Source organism: Electrona antarctica (genome assembly GCF_951216825.1).
Source record: "Electrona antarctica genome assembly, chromosome: 22".
NCBI lineage: Eukaryota > Metazoa > Chordata > Actinopteri > Myctophiformes > Myctophidae > Electrona > Electrona antarctica.
The window spans coordinates 31862245-31884759 of NC_136805.1; the positions used below are offsets into that span (position 1 = coordinate 31862245).

Here is a 22515-nt window from a genome sequence, read left to right on the forward strand (position 1 = left end):
CTTCTCCCAATTTAGTCGTCCCAGATTTCCCCACACATTTGTGTAATCATGTCACTGCTAACCTCTAGTACAGGCTGGTCTTCAGATTAGGGACGGTATTGAAACCACGTGCCTCCTCCGATACACATGGAGTCGTCTGCCACTTCTTTTCACCTGCCAGTTAGGAGCTTCACCGGGAGGACATGTACAACTGTAAGAAACGCCCAACTCCTCGTAGTTCAACACCCCCGCTGAGAGCAGTGAGAGGTACACTTGAGCAACCTGCAGGAGTCACTAGTGCAGCAACAAAGGACTCCCTCCCCATCTGGCTTCCTACACTCAGTGTTTGTTGTTTTACCCCTGAGCAGTGAGCACCCTACGTTGCTTCTTCTGATGGAAGACATGATATGCTGACATAGTTTTACAACCAAGGGCCGATGTTTCAATGTTACGATGTATATTATATGTATAAAAATTAAGGCGGTCTCTCAATTTGAGACCCAAGTAGTTGTCTCAGCTTTTACCTAAGTTCTACTGTATATTTTGATCTATGTTTAACTTCCATTCCTGTGCTAAGAAGAAGTGAGCAAACTTATAACAGCCTTTTGGTGAAAGAAATCTCCTCTGCTGCTTAACTCTGACCAAACTAGAGGAGTGAATCTGTGCTGTATCTGATCTGTTCTCCTACGAGGAAAGTTAATAACTCTATGCTGTCTGACATCAAGGCAAAAATATGTTAAGACATTTGTGTTTTGCTGGACCAGGCCACAGATTTTCAAGAGAATGGAGAAAGATACTGTGTTCGCTTTTTACAATGTTTTATTGTTCATAAAGGATATTTACATTTTCTTCTAGTGGTGGGTAATGGACTCAATGTGACCAGCTTTTAGGAAAGGAATGATATGACTGCACATGACGCACATTTCACATCATGAGACAGTTGAAGCTAGTTTTAAGTAATCATATATCCCCTCTTCTCTCTGTGCAGTCATTCTTGGAAGATCAAACGTGAGCCATCCAAGGGTCTCAGCAAGTGAAGAACACAACTTTCTTTTTCATTTTTCCTCACAGTTTCTCCCTTTGATGAATTTACTTTGAAATAACATTTAATACCGTAGTGTAGATATCCAGCTGAAATGAAAAAAACATTAAACATAACAGACCAGATACAGGTTTTTGTTAAACCGTTAAGACTCTGTACTGGTTCTGGTTCTAATAACTCTGTTAGAAATACAGGGTTATCCCGATTTGGTCATTGGCTTAATAATAATGCAAGGTAGTGTTTTAACAGGTAAGCACAGTGGTATCTACCTACAACATTCGGAACTATTTAAACCGTCTCACTTATTGCTAAAGCTTTTAAAACAACCTGGGAAAGCTGCACTGGAAAATTAAGACGTGCACGTATCAAACTGCACGTGCCGGTTTCTACACTGTATTCTGTTAAAACATAATCACATGTAGGCCTGTTTGCCAATGTTCACAGTTATTACGTCGTTAACAAGGCACTGTGTCGTCCCCGACGCAGTCCGTCCTTATGACTGATTTGTCTGGGAGGTTGCGCCCCATTGCGATCCATCATACCTCCCACTTCCACTGTCGCCCCCTCACTCTTACTGGGTTACTGCAGCATGAGGATCTTCTACTGTGTGTAGCTTGTTTGACGCTCATCACACGCACGCACGTACATACATACACACACAGAAACACACACACACAGAGCACCAAAACAGCTACATAATGCAGCTTTTGTCTCGCAGTCACCACACACAGTATAAAGGGACAGCCCGTATTCACAGTCAACACCGATAGACACAAAGACTAGAGGTTGAGGTTCTTGGGGATCTCCCAGGGGAAGTCCTTTCTACCAAAGTGACCATAGCAGGCTGTCTTCTGGTAGATTGGCCTCTTCAGATCCAGATCTCTGCAACGAAATCCATCAACAGTTATTACAGTATGTAACAAAATATAAACCCCAATATAGTCTACTTGGGTGACTGGTGTCCCCCGGGGACTATACTGTACTTCGTCCCCTCCTTTTTCCCCCTCTACACCAAATCTCTTGAAAAAAATGCCTACAGGCATCTACCAGCTCGCAGCGCATCATGTTGCGAGCTTCCAATTTATGCCGAATGTTTTCCCCAGTAAAAGGGACACAAGGGTTCATGGGGTTAATCAACTTGTACTGCATCTAACAATTTGCATACTACAGAAAATGTGAATGTGTATGAATCCACAACACAAGAGTATCCGCGCATCAGTCACCTGATGATGACTCCAGGCCTGAGGTCAAAGTTTTTGTTGACTATGTGAAGCAGCTCTTTTTCACTTCTTCTGAAAATAAAGTCATTAATAACTAGCTTTCAGGGGCTGCATTTTCTATCGGGAGGGTATGTGTTGCCCTTGCCCTGAAGATAGTATGATGCTTTTGAATATTCATACATTGTAATATATTTGAATCTCTTACTCACATCTTTTGTGAAATACTGAAAGGTAACTGCTTCGTATCTTCATTCACAGAGTAAAATCCAATATGCTTTGAAACATTGCTTCTGGGGTGCTTTGATCACCAACAGCAAGACTTGGCTTGTTCATTTGGTAAGTCTTGGCAATATAACAGTGCTATTGATGTTGTTTTCATGTATGGTATCTGCATTGCCTGTCCTGCAGTACCTTGGCCAGTACAGTACTATGGCACACTGATAACAGGCTAATCACATACAGTATTGTATAGATAACAGCCAAGGTACATTTCCCCCCCAATGATGCTCGAAGGCAGTTGCTGCCTACTAGCCAAGCAATACGATTCCCTCCAAGGTCACAAAGGATGCAAAGAACCGTTAGGTTAGCCTTAGCTTAACCCATTTAGGCCTCTAAATGGTGAAAATTTTCTGAAAAACCTCATGTTTCTGTATCAGTGGTGCTCAATATTTCATGTCAAGGACCCCAAACATCATATGTAATTGGTTGTTCCAGGAACGTCTCAGAAGCAAAGATTTGATACACTACAGTATGTCCTCTATATTGATACAGGGCACCTAAGTATTGCACACAACTATGGCACAAGGCTGTTGTAAGCCTTCATAATGATCCAAGAATTCCATGTGATTATGCTGTTCTGTAATAACACAGGCAAGCATGGAAACACATCGCACACATTGTCGTTTGTTACTAGTGCCTTTTGTAAGACAACTAATAATGGCAGTATATGAATGGTAATGTGTGAGTGCGCACACACACACACACCGTCGCCTATACTTTGTTGTTCCTTTTCATCAAATTTATACTTCATCAAACGACTGTCACAAAAGTGATGTTTGTCGAACACAGCAATCATTTTTGAATTGTGGACGACTAAACTAGCATCTCAGTACCTTTAGGGTATTTAATTATACAGCAGACTGTCAAAGGTTCAAAGTTGGCATTTGTTCTATAGCTTGGACTATCAGACACGCCCAAAGACACGCATTTGCTTTTTCTCATGAAATTCCAAATACTGTTATATCACTTTGTGCCTTAAAAAGGGAAATATTATTCATACAGGTCTAATTACAAGGAGTAGTTCTGTGCCAAGAGTTATTTGCTTCATATAAAGAGTTTAATTCTTCTATTTTCTTAAAAGTTATGTATGTTACAATATGCTGCTTTTTCTTTATTGTATATTTTTTTTCTTCTCCCAATTTAGTCGTCCCAGATTTCCCCACACATTTGTGTAATCATGTCACTGCTAACCTCTAGTACAGGCTGGTCTTCAGATTAGGGACGGTATTGAAACCACGTGCCTCCTCCGATACACATGGAGTCGTCTGCCACTTCTTTTCACCTGCCAGTTAGGAGCTTCACCGGGAGGACATGTACAACTGTAAGAAACGCCCAACTCCTCGTAGTTCAACACCCCCGCTGAGAGCAGTGAGAGGTACACTTGAGCAACCTGCAGGAGTCACTAGTGCAGCAACAAAGGACTCCCTCCCCATCTGGCTTCCTACACTCAGTGTTTGTTGTTTTACCCCTGAGCAGTGAGCACCCTACGTTGCTTCTTCTGATGGAAGACATGATATGCTGACATAGTTTTACAACCAAGGGCCGATGTTTCAATGTTACGATGTATATTATATGTATAAAAATTAAGGCGGTCTCTCAATTTGAGACCCAAGTAGTTGTCTCAGCTTTTACCTAAGTTCTACTGTATATTTTGATCTATGTTTAACTTCCATTCCTGTGCTAAGAAGAAGTGAGCAAACTTATAACAGCCTTTTGGTGAAAGAAATCTCCTCTGCTGCTTAACTCTGACCAAACTAGAGGAGTGAATCTGTGCTGTATCTGATCTGTTCTCCTACGAGGAAAGTTAATAACTCTATGCTGTCTGACATCAAGGCAAAAATATGTTAAGACATTTGTGTTTTGCTGGACCAGGCCACAGATTTTCAAGAGAATGGAGAAAGATACTGTGTTCGCTTTTTACAATGTTTTATTGTTCATAAAGGATATTTACATTTTCTTCTAGTGGTGGGTAATGGACTCAATGTGACCAGCTTTTAGGAAAGGAATGATATGACTGCACATGACGCACATTTCACATCATGAGACAGTTGAAGCTAGTTTTAAGTAATCATATATCCCCTCTTCTCTCTGTGCAGTCATTCTTGGAAGATCAAACGTGAGCCATCCAAGGGTCTCAGCAAGTGAAGAACACAACTTTCTTTTTCATTTTTCCTCACAGTTTCTCCCTTTGATGAATTTACTTTGAAATAACATTTAATACCGTAGTGTAGATATCCAGCTGAAATGAAAAAAACATTAAACATAACAGACCAGATACAGGTTTTTGTTAAACCGTTAAGACTCTGTACTGGTTCTGGTTCTAATAACTCTGTTAGAAATACAGGGTTATCCCGATTTGGTCATTGGCTTAATAATAATGCAAGGTAGTGTTTTAACAGGTAAGCACAGTGGTATCTACCTACAACATTCGGAACTATTTAAACCGTCTCACTTATTGCTAAAGCTTTTAAAACAACCTGGGAAAGCTGCACTGGAAAATTAAGACGTGCACGTATCAAACTGCACGTGCCGGTTTCTACACTGTATTCTGTTAAAACATAATCACATGTAGGCCTGTTTGCCAATGTTCACAGTTATTACGTCGTTAACAAGGCACTGTGTCGTCCCCGACGCAGTCCGTCCTTATGACTGATTTGTCTGGGAGGTTGCGCCCCATTGCGATCCATCATACCTCCCACTTCCACTGTCGCCCCCTCACTCTTACTGGGTTACTGCAGCATGAGGATCTTCTACTGTGTGTAGCTTGTTTGACGCTCATCACACGCACGCACGTACATACATACACACACAGAAACACACACACACAGAGCACCAAAACAGCTACATAATGCAGCTTTTGTCTCGCAGTCACCACACACAGTATAAAGGGACAGCCCGTATTCACAGTCAACACCGATAGACACAAAGACTAGAGGTTGAGGTTCTTGGGGATCTCCCAGGGGAAGTCCTTTCTACCAAAGTGACCATAGCAGGCTGTCTTCTGGTAGATTGGCCTCTTCAGATCCAGATCTCTGCAACGAAATCCATCAACAGTTATTACAGTATGTAACAAAATATAAACCCCAATATAGTCTACTTGGGTGACTGGTGTCCCCCGGGGACTATACTGTACTTCGTCCCCTCCTTTTTCCCCCTCTACACCAAATCTCTTGAAAAAAATGCCTACAGGCATCTACCAGCTCGCAGCGCATCATGTTGCGAGCTTCCAATTTATGCCGAATGTTTTCCCCAGTAAAAGGGACACAAGGGTTCATGGGGTTAATCAACTTGTACTGCATCTAACAATTTGCATACTACAGAAAATGTGAATGTGTATGAATCCACAACACAAGAGTATCCGCGCATCAGTCACCTGATGATGACTCCAGGCCTGAGGTCAAAGTTTTTGTTGACTATGTGAAGCAGCTCTTTTTCACTCATCTGGGACGAGCCGTAGGTGAACAGAGAGATGGACAGAGGATGGGCCACTCCGATCGCGTAAGCCACCTGAACACAGATACAAGAGGCAGCACATGTTACTCAGGTGAAGGGCAGAATAGCAGTTCTGCAGTTGAGCCCACTTTACCAATGCCTGCATTTAGCAACTGTATGTACAGTAGTATGCATGCTAACTACCAACACCATACCACTACCAAACTCCACCACCCCATGCGATAATTGTGTTTCTAAGGATGAGCGGAGCCAGACGCGGCTTCTGATTGGCTGAAGCAATGGTTCGCTGCATGACTGCACCACCTTCACCTTTGTTACACGTATGAAAAGCCTAAAGTTTTATCATTATAGGCTGAAATGTCTTCTACATTATTTCTATGGATATTATAAAAGATAAATAAGTGCACAAACCTTTATTCCACTGCACCTGCAGTGACAATAATTTAATTGAATGTAGTGCACAGTAAATTTTTTCCATAGATTTTCCTAGAATAGCTCGCAATATGGTCCAAGTAAAAAGTGAAGCACACAAACATGGAAAAGCAACCCCAGTGAATTAATATCACCAAAATTCCTTGCACAATAACAATAATGAACAACATTTACAACTGATATTGTTGGGCTTAAGATGTTGTAAGGCTCACACAGTATATATGTTAATTTGACACATGTTTTTTTTATATAGATTTATATACTACTACTATAATACTACACTATATGGATGATGGTGTAGGTGCTATGTAAATCAAATGTATTGTTATAGTAACCTACTGAGTAAAGTCCTTCGTGTAGGCCTACCTGCACCAGCACTCTCCTGCAAAGGTTGGCCTTGACCAGAGACTTTGCCACCCAGCGGGCAGCATAGGCAGCCGAGCGGTCCACCTTGGTGCAGTCCTTCCCAGAGAAGGCCCCCCCACCGTGCGCCCCCCAGCCCCCATATGTGTCCACGATGATCTTTCTACCAGTCACGCCAGCATCACCCTGCCAGAAAAAAACACAGAGTTTCACAAACAAGTAAACACAGTTTCTGGATAAAATGTCCTAAATAAACATGTGTGGCGTTTTTTTCCTGACACTTCTCTCTAACCACCAGTAGAAGGAGCCAAATATTAGGACAGCATCCCTTTAAAAACAGCCATTTACAGCCTGTTACTTAGCTGGTCTGACAGAACAATCAGAGGCTGTGTGTCCCAGTGAAGAGTAGAGAGTGGACGGAAGGAAAGGCAGCGAACACTGGAAGCCCAGTCAGTCCGACCCATGTTTAAATGCCCAATCACTTATACAAACAGGGTAAGGCTGGGGTAAGGGCATTCATCTGGGAGTTGGAGGACATTTTGTCCCCTTCTTTTTACCGGAGCAAGAGAGGGCATAAGAAGCTGTTTGTTTGTTTTGTTTGTATATAATGGGTTGAATCTACAAAAAGCAGAATTTGCTTGTGGATAATGAACTTTCATTGTCTGAGTGCGGAAAGTCTTTCATGAAGCCTGCCTTTACCACAGTCAAGGTAATTGTCTTGAGTGTCTTAAAACTGGCACATCCGCTGGACGGCATATGAAGGACCAACAGTGGGCAATAAAAAAAAAAGAAGTGGGCACACGTAGGCCTATGTAAAGCTCCCAGTCAAAGCTCTGATTCTGATGAAGAGTACGTCTGTGTCGAAATGTCACCAGTTCAAATATGATTATTTTTTTGGGGGTCCCCAGTTCAAATATGATTATTTCGGGGGGTCCCCAGTTCGCATATGATTATTTTGGGGGGTCCCCATTTCAAATATGATTATTTTTGGGGGTCCCCAGTTCAAATATGATTATTTTTGGGGGTCCCCAGTTCAAATATGATGATTTTGGGGGGTTTCTAGTTTTTCTACATTCCTAACACCTCCCCCGCCCCTGGGCATGCTCGGCCGGTCTGGGGGCGGGGGCGGGGGGTTGCCGGTCCTCCCTGAGGGGGGGGGGGGGGGGGGGGGGGGACATTTGACACATCCTACCTGGAGCTATTGATTTCATGGTATACATTTTTTTATTTGCTTTTTATTTTTCTGTTGAATATCTATCTATTGAGTTCTTATATGGATTTGCATACGTTAAGTTATATTATTGTAAATATATGTAAATGTAAATAAATGGTAAATTAATCATGACATTAATTGAGTTAACTTTGACAGCCCAAATAGAAACACAATGTCTAATATAAATACAATGAGCATGTGTCTATGGAACCAACAATACTGATACAAATCGTAAAAGTATAGTGCTCCCAATGTGAGTAATTATACTGTAATACAACATGACAACAGTTCAGACAAATCCTCACCAGAAAATGTATTTTAGAACTGCCTGAAGAAGGTCCGGAGGGACCGAAACGTTGCATTATTAAAAGAAAATACTCATGTACCGAGCAGATACACAGTGTGGGGGTGTATTCTATACCCATGTACCGAGCAGATACACAGTGTGGGGTGTATTTTCATTCCTTTCAGAACTGGCTCATCTAAAGGTGTTCACATACTTGGTCTACAGGAGCCAGATGTCCACCCTCTGCACCTACCACAAAGTGTGAGACCCTCAAATTCCAATATGGAATCAACACGACCTGCAACAAGCATCAGAAGCAGGAACATGCCGATTTCAAAGAGATCCGTCGTTAGTCAGTTTGCTACTTTGAAGGATAAGTGAAGAAATTGTGACATTGTCTGTCCTGATGGTCTAATCGACCAAAACGTTGACCTAATAAAGAGCAACATTTTGGCAAGTGTCTGACAAGGACCTTTTCTTTGTTTTTCAAAGATACCCTTTTTAATATATATGCTCTATTGCCCTGTCACTAGCCTTCTGAGGTGTGCATCTGTCTTTTGCTAAAAAAAAAAGTGTAAGTGAAGTGTAAATATTATTATGACAATATAATTTCATTAATTATTGAGCTGATATACAATTATACATATTTTACATTTGTTTTTTATTCCCCATAAATGAGTACAAAAAAACCTCAACAAACTATTGCCACACTGTAGTGTATACTAAGTATTAAAACAATCTTTTTAAATGGGGGTGCACATCACGTCAAATTGAGGGACAATGACATGAACATGGTTGAGAACCACTTTTGGGCCATTCTGCATGTTATGTCGTTTTTTCTTATTTAGTTTCTCGAGCTATGATTGAAAATTAAATCACTAATATGGAAATACAATAGCTTCAAATTCCTTCAGAACAGAAACTGGTGTGGTGAAGGAATAACCTGGTTGTAGTGTTCATAACAGTACTTCTAAATGGTAATTCATGTGAATTGCTGACTGACATTATCATGAACACAGTATGCCAATAAAACACACACACACAAATCACCTTTTATCTGAATGTTTATTACAAGACAAAAATACAACATAAGTCAAAAGTAAATAGTGAAACTAAGTCTAGCAGCAAAGGGTAGCTGTTGCTGTGGTCCATGATACCACCCCTGACATTATTACAGCCTAGCCACACTGCCTATGTGCAAAAACTGTGCATGGGAAAAAAGTTAAAAATAAACTATCAACAGTATACAATATAAAACAGTGATATCCAATACTGACATGAAAAAAAACAGCATGCTGGATTTACACTTAATTTAAGAGACATTTCCAACACCCATAAAAAGACTGGGAGGACAACTTCTCTTTCTTTTTCTTGTTATTGCTCCTATATATAAATGTCATGTTCCATAGTGACACACACCTTCCCAGGCAACACCCTCAGAGGGAGATGGTGAATAGTAGAAATGAATGGAAATAGTTTATCAGTGAAAGTGTGTGTGAAGGTGTGTAGGTGTGTGTTAGTGTCAAGATCGGAGAAGGACAGCTCTCCTCTGTTCCAGTCCAGCTGGACTCTGATCCTCCAGGGGTTCTGCTCCAACGAGAGCAGAACCGCTCCGTTCTGCTCCGGCCCTGCGTTTGCTGTGTATCTGCCATTTTTAAAGCCTAAACACCAAAACAAACCATTAACTCCATTGTTTATCTGGAAAGACTCTTCTAACACCCCCAGTTCCCAGAAGGTATTGTTTCCAACTTTAATGTCCCAGCTATGAGTCCCTGAGTTAAATCCCTCAGTACCCTGGACCTGGTGCAGGTTGTCCGGGTTGGTATACAGTACACCATCATCGTACAACACACTGGTCAGATCATCAGACAGGATGTATCCAGTATGGCCTGTGTTGGGATCCAGGATCACAGGAGTGTAGGAGACGATCTCCTTCATCTTGTCCCAGGTTCTGAAGGTCAGGTTGCCCAGGTGTTTGGCCATGTCAATCACTACTTTTGAAACTGGCTGTGGATCTGGCAGTGTGCGCTGGACCTTTTCCACTGTGGTTTTATAGTTCTGCAGGAATGAGATGTCATCTGCCTCGACATCTCTGATGGTGTTGGAAAGAGTCACCATTTCTCTGCACAGACTCTCAATCTTTTCCATCAACATCTGACTTTTCTGTTTCTCTTCCTCCCTCACCTCAGTGATTCTGGCCTTCTCTTCCTGACGTAGGTAATCCTGAATCTTCTTGAACTGTTTCTTAATCTGTATCTCAGTGTGTTGGGCCTGCAACTTAATATATTCTGCTGTTTGGTGATATCCTGCTTTAATCTCTTTAAGGTCCTCTAGTTTCTCCTCTAAGGCCTTCAGTGATTCCTGGAGGTCCTCTTTGAGTTGTTTTGCAGATTCGTAAATGGGTCTGAACTTATGTCCTGCATGTTTTTCAGAAACTTGGCACACTAGGCATGCCAAATGTTCATCATCCAGACAGAACAGCCTGAGTTTCTCATCATGTAGAGGGCAGAGAACCTCAGAAATACATCTGTGACTTCTCTCCTCTAAGACGTTCTCACACAGGTTCTTCAACGCCAAGTTGATAGGAGGTTGATCTAGAGAGGAGTTTGTTTTGCAAACAGGACATGCCTTGTTCTGTGATGGTTTTCCTCTCCACCATTGCTGCATACAGGACTTGCAGAAGCTGTGGCTACAAGACAGGATAACAGGGTGTTTAAAGATGTCACGGCACACAGGACAGGTGAATTCCTCTTCCTGCCGAGTCAAATAGGAATCCATTTTCCTTTTTTTTCTCCTATGGAATATCCCCTGCGGTTGACATGGCTGTAAGTCACCAGTGTTGCGTTGCGTTCTGTAGGGGAAACAATAATGTTAGCATTATGAGTAGCAGTGGTGCTAGTAGTAATAGTTGTTTAATTACTATTATTCATTATTATTAATCAGGTTTAATAATGTTAAACTTTCACGGAAATTAAGTTGGTTGACACTTTGTTTAAACTAAGTTGCACTTTGGATACATAGTTTACAAGCACCAGAATTTGAGCCGGATACCCCCACATAGCCCTTCAAAAAATCACTGCAAGTCAAATTAATGAGACAAGAATTGTGAAATCATAAACATACCTGATAACTTCACCAAGTCCAGAAGAGAGAAGTTCAGCTCTTAACAACAACACACATTAAAGTGAAGTGACACCAAATAAAACAGATCCCTGCTAAATACTCACAGGAGCGGTCTGATGATCCAATCAGAGTGGAGGGTGGGACACACCATCAATAGACAGAAACTGTACTGGAGAACTGTTGGTTAATAGCCCCTGCCCCCACTTAACCCTTGACACCACTGCATAGTCAAACAATTCTCAAAATGTTAATTTGAGATTTGAGTTATAAACACATAGTTTATCAATCATTCCAGTAAGCCAGCTAAAGTCTGTATTTACTATTTACCCATTATCTTTCTATTGTATTTCTAGTATTCCTCATAGGGAATTCTGGACTATTCTGGAAAACTGACCAAACTGTATGTTGTAAAAAACGAATGTCTCCCTATGCCAGAAATATTTGCAATACAATGCAGACTAGAGCTTAAAGGACCAATTCACCACTTTTCAACCTATCTTCATATACTAGTCCTCACTAATAATCATGATAAAATGGCTACCATTTTTTTCTACTCAGTCTGTGTCTCATAGGAGGACTGTGGGCAGTTTAGAAACCTGTCCACCAGTGACATCATCGATGGGGAATCCAAGCTATTAGAAACTGCAGGCTTTCTAGTCCTGAAAAGTTGCAATGCGAAAATGGAAGCCATCGTTCTCACCATAATACAAATCTAAACATTTTTGTAAAAAAATATTGTTTAAAAAAAATCTGCCTAATGATGATGTCACTGGTGGACGGGTTTCTGAACTGCCCACAGCCCTCCTATGAGACACAGACTGAGTAGAAAGAAATGGTGCCATTTTATCATGATTATTAGTGAGGACCAATTATATGAAGATGGGTTGAAAAGTGGTCCTTTAATAGCTGAGACGAATAACAGTGAAGTCCACACTAATTATCCAAAATGTATAAATTATGGATATGGGGTCAGGACAGCTAGGCCTTTTCGTGGAGGGGTATCTGCCTTAATTGCAACACAGCTCTGCTAAATAAAAATCGGTAGTGTATTTAATATAATGAACAATAAAATACATTATTGTAAATCAATCAATCAATTTACCCAAGACATGATATGTATTTGACAACCAACACAATGAACAATGAATATTTTTGTATCACACAATTGTTTTTTCAATTCAATTTAAGCTTTATAGTCTACTTGCCAGCCCATAGAGCCCCATTGTGAACTCGGATATGTTGAGTACACCAAGGTTTTTTGTTTTGTATTGTATGTTGAGTATGGGTCCCCAGCATGTAGAAACTACCAACCAAGTAGATGCTAACTTGTATATGTTGAGCAAATGTCATAATTGGCATAATATGTGACCATACCATTAACAACCTAGGCAAACATTCAAAATGTCATCATGCTTTATGTAGCATGTGATGTGTCAAACTATGGGGATGGACATAGCCAGATAGCACCAAAATAAAACGAATATAAGAAATGTACGTAGGCTAGAAGGAAATACTTCAACGTGTCACTCCTAATCTGGGTGTATTTCACACCTAGACAAACCCATCAACAGTCATCAATCATCTCCCATCCAGTTTCTGGACGGTTTCAGCACTAAGCTATGGGCCATTTCATTAGCATAGAATTAAATTAATCTGATACCAATTTGAATAGTCTGTCCACTTTGTTAACACCATGCTATGTAAATGTGGGTATAGTGTAAGTACAATGAAGTGATACAAAGTATCTCTCTGCAGCTATGCTCAATCAAGTCCCTATAGAAACCTAATTTGCACATGATTGAACAGAAAAGGGTGTGGTGAAGGACTTCACTTGTATGTGACACCACTGCATCTTATTACTTGCGCAAGCAGAGCGTGCAAGTATTGTGGTCGTGCTGGTACGAATGCATGTGTATGCTTGGTAGGTATTGATGGTGACATAATTAAGATATAGATAGAAGATTTTACCATACTTCAAAATTACGTCACCATTGACAGCCGACTTTAGTATATACTTGCGCAAGCAGAGCGTGCAAGTAATGTTATTAGTCAGGTGCTACAATGCGTATGTCCCTTAGCAGCATATGATATGACGTCATATGCTGGCACATACGGAAGCAGACCGCGCAGGTATGTTTTCCTTCATGCTACGAAGCGTATGTCCCATGACGTGATGAAGATATGTACCAATGTCCCTTAGCAGCATAATGATATGATGTCATATGCTGGCACGGGACATACGGAAGTAGACCGTGCAGGTATGTTTTTTTGTTTTGAGTAAAATACCACTTGAAATTCAAGAAAATAAAAAACATAAGAGAAACAGACGACTTTGAAATATCCGAACAAAAGAAACGGATGAAAGACGAAAGGAACGGTTGGTTATGCGTAACAAAAATCTCAAGAATATGGGAATACAAAAACTAGAGGAGATCAACGGAAATGAAACTCATAAACTAGAACTGTGTGATCGAAAAATGGATACAAAGAAATACAAAGAAAAACCAAAACCATAAATGACCCAGCGAAAACGGGACCTTGGGGGGGGGGGGGGGGTGCCCCCACGACGACTATAAGAACATTTCGTCCCTGATCTACACTACAGTATATCATGTCTGAAAGTGTTGCCCCATTCCTTTTTCCAAAAGCCATTCCATGTGGCGGGAGACCTTTTTTACCTGGGGTCCGCCGATGACAAAGCGCCCGCTGGGCTGCAGGTGGTAGACGGTGTTCTCGTCCAGGTACTTGGGCGGAACCACGGCCATAATGACTTTCTCCTTCAGCACCCGCTTCTGCTCGTCCAGACTTATGTAGTCGTCATGCTGCGTTGAGACCACCACGGTGTGTACCCTCTTGGGGATCACGGCGCCATCTTCCTGGGTATAATGAACTGTCACCTAACGGAGAATGAGAGGAAAGTAAATGAATAAATAAGAGCAGTGTGAGCTGGACAGAGAAACGGAGGTGGTTAGATATGAAGCCAGAAAGACCTTTTTTTTTAAGTGAGCTAAAAGTGAGTACTAGTACTACAGTAGGTACTTAATTTTCCTTTTTGTTATTTTGTTTTTAAGCGTTTTTACTAGTGCCAGCAGACCTGTTCCGTACGTACGGTTTAAAAGTAGGCCTACATCCAGGCCGGCGGGCTATTTATAATGTCAACTCCTGCTGGGTCCTCATGCTTGAGCAGAAGAAGTTTGCTAGGAACCTTGATTGAGGAGATACAAAAAAAAGAGTCCTACTGTAGGAGTGTAGGTACCACTTTTTGCCCAATGGAAAACGGGTATAGGCTACCATTCCAGTGGAAAAGTGCCATTAGGTTAAGGACCCCGTTGTGTTTAGACTTTGAAATGTATAAACATTTTCAACTGCAAGTCACAGGCGGGTTTAGGGACATGGCCTAGACTCTAGACTCGTGCCAAGATGAAATGTGGCACGTTTGACTTGGCCGCTGTTCAACAGAAGAACCTCCAAATAGCACCTAGGGTTGTCTGCTTCCATAGAGAGAAATCTGGGTGGGTGGTGGGTGGAGAGTTTTGAGGAAGTTCCTCTCACAAAGTCTTCGACCATCATGTTCTGGTTTCTGTCGGTATGCAGGCCTCTCTACATCACTAACTCGTGGTGTAAAGTAATACTCATGACGACTACAGCTGGCAGATACTCAATTTCACTTGATGTAATGTATATCGCATATACAAATAAATGTGACTTGACGTGTGGCTTCATATGAAAGGCATCACTGCAGGAGAAGGAATAATCAGAGGTATACTGTATTGAACTGTATTTATGGTGTTTATTTTTGAAGGGCGCTAGCACCTCCTATATACAGGTTTAATGTTTGTTTAGTCACTAACACAAACATTAAATGCCATTAACAATAAAGAGAGTTTAATGTTTGTTTTGTCTGTGTTTGTTTTACATCACCATTACATCACCTAATCATAGCAACATGAGTTAGACTTTAATATATTAGCACCCCTCACTTCACACAGGTGTGATTTTTTATTTACAAATAAGAATTAGGTCTGCTAATATGCAGTCGTTTCAGAGGCAGTACAGGTGTATCATGATCGTACCTGTGTCTTGGAGTCTGGGCGTAGCCAGGGGATCGCCCCGTTCCGCCTCAGTTCAGCCATCTTGGCGTTGAGTCTGTGGGCGAGGACAATGGTGAGGGGCATGCACTCCTCTGTCTCATCTGTAGCGTAGCCAAACATCAGGCCCTGTGGATGTGGAGAGGTAACAGCTCAGCTTTGACAACATTATTACGTTCAGGACATTGCAGTGCTATTTGACATGGTTGGTGCCACTATCTAACACCAAAACAAACAACTGTGCTGTTTTTGCTTTGTATGCATAATGCCCCCTAGGAGGGCCTGGTCGTTTACATATCTAGATAATTTTTAATTATTTATTTTTCAATATTTCAGAGATGAAAGTCTGCCTGTTGGACTGTAGCAACTCTTGATACGCCCCTGTGACGTTGTCCTGAATAACATCATCATAACAACGTGACTTGTCTGAAATAGGAGGGGAATTCAGGTGAAAAACTGTGTCTTAGGTCAGTGGTTCCCAAAGTGGGGTCCGGGGACCCCCAGGGGTACTTGAGGGAGTTCCAGGGGGTACCCAGCTAAATGATAGTTTGGAACCAAATGGACCCTTATGTGTCTGTAACTCAGAGAGTGTACAAATGTACATTTGTACGCTCTCAGAGTTAAATTAACATTGATTTTACAATATACATTGTGGGTCCAACTCCCAGAGATAGAAATGGCATTAAATGGGGGTCCGTAGACTAATGCATGTCAAACTGGGGGTCCTTGAAATTAAACGGGTTGAGAATCATTGCTAGAGCCGTATAAATCTTATCTTATGGGGGTCCTTGGCATATCTTTTCAAATGGGGGTCCGTGGGATAATTAGTCTCAATTTGGGGGTCCTTGACATGAAAAAGTTTGGGAACCCGTGTCTTGGGTTGTGTGACTACCTGGTCGCCAGCACCAATGTCATTCTCATCTCTGTCAACATGAACCCCCTGGGCTATATCAGGGGACTGCTGTTCCAGAGCCACCAGCACATTGCAGGTCTTATAATCAAATCCTGGAGAGAGAGAGAGAGAGAGAGAGAGAGAGAGAGAGAGAGAGAGAGAGAGAGAGAGAGAAATATTTTTGCATAAAACCGAATGTTCACTCTGACACCCAGTGAATGCACACCTGGACAGTATGGTAAACTCAGTGAAAAATATATATACGGTATGTACAGCTTTTGTCCCCAAACGTCTCATATTTGCCATTGACAATGAAAGGAGAAATTAGGTCATATGTGCCTCAAATTTTACGTAAATTTGTTTCAACACAAACATTAAATGCCATTGACAATGAAGGGAAACTTTACGTCATATGTAGACGAGCAAATTTGCTAACCAATCACATAAATGCAGTTGTTCATGAGATGATGTATGATGATGTATAATGATAAGAGCGCCCCTCACTTCTCACGGGTGTGATTTTTTAATTAAATATCACTGGAGAAATATCTGTATCATTCACAAAGATTTGAGCATTCTGAAAATAAAGTAATTAATTAATAACTAGCTTTCAGGGGCTGCATTTTCTATCGGGAGGGGATGTGTTGTTGCCCTTGCCCTGAAGATAGTATGATGCTTTTGAATATTCATACATTGTAATATATTTTAATCTCTTACTCACATCTTTTTGGGAAATACTGAAAGGTAACTGCTTCGTATCTTCATTCACAGAGTAAAATCCAATATGCTTTGAAACATTGCTTCTGGGGTGCTTTGATCACCAACAGCAAGACTTGGCTTGTTCATTTGGTAAGTCTTGGCAATATAACAGTGCTATTGATGTTGTTTTCATGTATGGTATCTGCATTGCCAGTCCTGCAGTACCTTGGCCAGTACAGTACTATGACACACTGATAACAGGCTAATCACATACAGTATTGTATAGATAACAGCCAAAGTACATTTCCCCCTCAATGATGCTCGAAGGCAGTTGCTGCCTACTAGCCAAGCAATACGATTCCCTCCAAGAGTCACAAAGGATGCAAAGAACCGTTAGGTTAGCCTTAGCTTAACCCATTTAGGCCTCTAAATGGTGACAATTTTCTGAAAAACCTCATGTTTCTGTATCAGTGGTGCTCAATATTTCATGTCAAGGACCCCAAACATCATATGTAATTGGTTGTTCCAGGAACGTCTCAGAAGCAAAGATTTGAGTTAAAAACGTTCGCTCTGTAAGAATATACATTCAACGATTTGAGCCACATTTTCATGATTTTTCAAAAAATAGCAGACCTACAAGCTCATAGCGCGCCACTCGGTGGCGCGCTATGAGCTTGTAGATCTGCTATTTTTCAATAGCTAAATTATAATATGTTTAAAACACCACCCAAAAGGGGTTCCCGAACAGCATTATGACTGGGTCACTCACTGCCTGTGAGGTTTGCTGAATCATACCCAATTTAACCTCAGAAACATAACATAGGCTACTTATTTAGATTATATAAATAAATATATTCATACAGTACATTAGATGAATATCTGTGGAGAGACTCTTGTTTCAAATTAATTGTCCACTACTTGCTGTAATTTAGAACAGGGCCATACGTATATATCTACTACAGGTGTGCAGATGTGACTGACAAAATGTTGGAAAATGCGAGCTCTGACATGCAGCAACTGAAAGAAAAACAAGTATAAAAACCAAAACCAACAAAACAAATAAGGCTGAGATTCGAAAACGGCACCTTTTTCGGAGTTGTCGTAGCCGATGTCACGGATGGTCTCCCTCACCACCGTCTGGTAATCCACGTGGGCCCGTGATGTGATCTCACCACACAGCAACACCATGCCTGTCTTACACACCGTCTCTGTTTCGCCACATAACAACCAATGTTATGCAGTGGTGGAAAAAATGCTCAATTGTTTTAATTAAGTAAAAGTATCAATACTGCAGTGTAGAACTATACTCCGTTACAAGTAATAGTCCGGAATTCAAAAGTACAAAGGTATTGGCATCAAAATGTACTTAAAGTACCAAAAGTAGAAAGTACTCACTATGCAGATTGTCCCATTTACAAAAATAGCAGATCTACAAGCTCATAATGTGTCGCATCGCAACGCATTATGAGCTTGTAGATCACCTATTTTCAAATGGCCGAAATGTATATAGGGCTGAAGTGTTTAATGCATTTTGTAATAATAATCAAAGTAACTAGTAACCAAAGTTTCCAAATAAATGTACTGTAGTGGAGTAAAAGTACAATACGGTATTTGCCTCTGACATGTAGTGGAGTAGAAGTAAAAGTATTGGAAATTGGAAATACTCTAGTAAAGTACAAATACCATAGATAGATTGTAAATGGTAAATGGTGCATTTATATAGTGCCTTTATCCAAGGCGCTTTACATTACATTCACCCATTCACACACATTCATACACCGATTGCGGTGGAAGCCATGCAAGGTACCAACCTGCACATCGGGAGCAATTTGGGGTTCAATGACTTGATTGTACTTTGTACAGTACATAAGTAAATGTACTTAGTTACTTTACGCCACTGATATTATGATCTCACTATGTATTGTGCGTATACGTGTATGTGAACCATCTTCTACAGCACATACGTTTCTAGTGATTGTACTTAGAACATGTTATGAAATTATTTTATTTTGCAAACATGAAGCATGAAGCTTGTATCTGTAGCAGTGAAGTTGGATGGGGGTCATGTTTCCCCTGCTGCCCCATTCAATGTTTTCCTTGTACGTCTGTTAGCAAAATGTATGAACTCTTTTTTGTTGTTGGTGGAAAGGTTTATCATGGGACAAGAAGTAAGAACTGATTAACGTTTAACATTGATAGGCTGGAACATGGCTTTTCAAAAAAGAGCATACTGCAACTTCAGAACAGATTAATGTAGAACAGATTATTGTAATCCCATAACTTTGAAGAAAGGGGCAAAGGAAAGGAAGAACTGATTGGCTATGTTTTTGTAATGTCTTCAAAGGAGGTCTTAATGTGAGATGTTAACCCCTGCATATCATGCCCACTTCCAGATCCTATGATCATGTGTGAGGCAAAGATTGGTTGTGATGCAAAAAGACTTAATAATCTGGATGAAGTAGTAGATTTATCTAGCCTAGTAAGCCTACTACCTATACTATATGTAGTTTTGTTGCTAGAGCATTAAAGGACCACTTCACCACTTTTCAACCTATCTTCATATAATAGGTCCTCACTAATAATCTTGAAAAAATCACACCTGTGTGAACTGAGTGGTGCAACTACACATTTATCTGTGATGTCAGTGACGTCACATACTAACCATAGCAACCATGCTCGTTTTTTTGGTTGCTAACCATAGCAACCATGCTCGTTTTTTTGGTACGAACAAACACGGGTACAAAGCCAGTTGTTGGAGTGGTTTGCACCACTCAAAAATGGCGGATTTTTTTTTCTACTCGGTCTGTGTCTCATAGGAGGGCTGTGGGCAGTTCAGAAACCGTCTTCCAGTGACATCATCGATGGGGAATACAAGCTAATAAAAACTGCAGGCTTTCTAGTCCTGAAAAGTTGCAATGCGAAAATGGAAGCCTTCGTTCTCACGATAATGAAAATCTAAACATTTTTGTAAAAAAAAATTCTGCATAATCTGGAAGACGTTTCTAAACTGCCCACAGCCCTCCTATGAGACACAGACTGAGTAGAAAAAAAATCAGGTCTCAGGTTTGATTCCTGGTCCTGGCAATGTGTCTACAGTAGGTGTCCCTGAGCAAGATACTTAACCCGCAACTACTGGATGAAGCTGAAAACGGAATCCCCCCAGTGGGTTGTAAGGTCCATTATTATTGTATGCAAACTGCTCCGCTGCCCTCCACTTATTGTTACTCACCACAGGCCACCTTGGCATCTGGGTCCTGTTTCAGGTGTGCATCCAGCACAGCATCACTGATCTGGTCACATATCTTATCTGGAAAACAGATGCAGTGCTGGCTATTACAGTGCTGTCAAAGGGAGCTGTATGCAGTTACGCACATCGACTGTGGATGCTGGGCTATGTGTTTTACCTGTACATAACCCCCTCTCATTCTTTTCAATTCATTACTACGTTGCTTTGTTGCCTGACGTTTTACTTCACATTTCGAAGATCTCATCTTCGTTGAGTTACTGCTCTGGTTTCAGGCCTTCCATCAGTGTATTATTTGAGAGCGCATGTTAGTAGCTACAGTCCTAAGAATAGCCTTGGTTTGGGTGCATGCATACTGTAACTGTAGCGTGCATGCACTCCACTGTAAGTCCATCAAACTACAAAATGTACTAAGTAGCCATGCGGTGTCACACTCACACCTGTAGGTTTCATCATTTTCATCCAGTTCATGTGTAAATGTTCTCCAGTCCATTGAGAATGAAACATCTATACAGTGGAATGCTCTCGGACACTGAGGTAAATACAATATACTGTATTTATGCTGTAAATAAATGACAGATAAAAGTGTCAGTGGTATGTGTACTATAATGTCGTCCACACAAAGTGCACTTCACTGCCACGCGTACCTCCATGATGTGTGTGTGGCCATGTAATCTCCAGGCAGGGAACCACACATTCCACAAGTACAACATCTAAAAAAAGGGCAGAGTGCAACTGCTTCGACCTTTTCGCGTCAGTTTGTTCGACATTTGACATTCTCTTGTGTGGTTACATGACATGTCTTCTTCCTTCACATAACACTGATTCTGTTGCAGATGCAACAGACTGCAGATCTGTGTGGATGGACGCAACCCTTCTGAGGGAGCTCCAAAATGTCAGGTTCTGTGTACTCACCCGGGTGTCCCTCGCCCACAGACTCCGATGTGAACATGAAGGAGCCGTCGTGTCGAAGCGGGTCGTACATCCCATTCATCCTGTCAACTACAAGCAGTTCCACAAGAGAAACTAAGTATAGACAACGCAGGTGGTGACAAGTCCTGGGAGGTGGGCACCTTGTGTAAGGAAGCGGGCCCTTGTATCCTTACACCAAGAGAGGGTAGGATAAGAGGATGGAACCTGAAGTGAAGGAGACTGTGCCTGCTGCTCGGCTCCGGGACAAATTCACAGTCCAGAAGCACATGAGCCTGACAAACTAGTCTGCACTATATAAGGCTAAGACAACACACACACACACACACACACACACACACACACACACACACACACACACACACACACACACACACACACACACACACACACACACACACACACACACACACACACACACACACACACACACACACACACACACACTCTCTCTCTCACACTTGCAGGGGGAGGGGGCCATGTGAACCGGTGGGTTAGACCATTCAGAACACAGAGAAAACAGAGGGAGGAATATTTTATTTCCTGGAGAGACTTTTTTTCAACTACTTTTTCTGAATGGTCTCACTTTGTAGCAGCCATGGCTTTTATCTGACTACGTTCAAATCAAATTGTTGTGCAATACAGTACAGTACATTGCAAATAATGACACTTTCATTTCATAAAAGGGTTCCTGTGTGAGCTTCCCCCACTCACTGATTCTCATCTCATCTTGTCTCTGATTCTCGCCGCCTCTTGACAGCTAAGCTAGGGGCCCCTGAGTTTCCTGGTGGGAAGTCTATTGGCTGTGTACACAGAGCCCTGGAGAAAAGCCATGTGTCTGTGCCCTTTCCACCAATTAGTGTAGCTGCCACTGCACAATTTGTTACCTCCGCCAGGAGATGCATGCAATCGTCTCAGTCTGTCTGTGTGTCTGTACTCTGTCCACAGTCAACCTTACCTTGCATACTACTAAGCCGATCAGCCGAACAGTAGGGCAGCAAAAACTCAACATTTCAAATTGCAACCTTTGATTAACTGGGGATGACTAGTTGAAAAAGACTCACACCCCACAAAAACTTTAAGGAAGACTCAACAGGCAGAGACTAAAAAAACATTGTCATGCTCATAACCATGGACATCACCATGGCAATAGTGAGGCCGCGTGATGGCACACTATTGCCTTTGATGTCCTTGATCAGTTGCATTGATGACTCTGATCCTCAGCACCTGCAGGTCCTATGACCGAAACTGTTTTTTTTTGCATTTTTGAGC

General features: G+C 41.4%; 1 protein-coding gene across 4 annotated transcripts; it reads right to left on the bottom strand.

The window, feature by feature from the left end:
* Positions 1-840: 840 nt before the first annotated feature.
* On the bottom strand, positions 841-21518 carry LOC306915205 (S-adenosylmethionine synthase-like; the record flags this gene model as incomplete). Of its 4 annotated transcripts, none has more annotated exons than XR_013788775.1 (10): positions 21229-21516; positions 20299-20376; positions 18155-18277; positions 16371-16483; positions 15464-15607; positions 14069-14287; positions 6772-6954; positions 5894-6027; positions 5027-5552; positions 841-1357 (listed from the first exon to the last, which is right to left on the bottom strand). XR_013788775.1 is itself a non-coding variant. In XM_079492477.1 (9 exons), the coding sequence occupies exons 1-9, from the start codon at positions 21305-21307 to the stop codon at positions 5450-5452; spliced, it is 1176 nt and encodes a 391-aa protein (XP_079348603.1). In that variant the 5' UTR covers positions 21308-21516. The 4 variants fall into 4 exon arrangements, 2 of the variants coding, with proteins under 2 accessions (XP_079348603.1, XP_079348604.1); XR_013788776.1 differs by lacking the exon at positions 841-1357 and adding an exon at positions 4490-4759 and having other exon boundaries at positions 5393-5552; XM_079492477.1 differs by lacking the exon at positions 841-1357 and having other exon boundaries at positions 4490-5552.
* Positions 21519-22515: the final 997 nt, after the last annotated feature.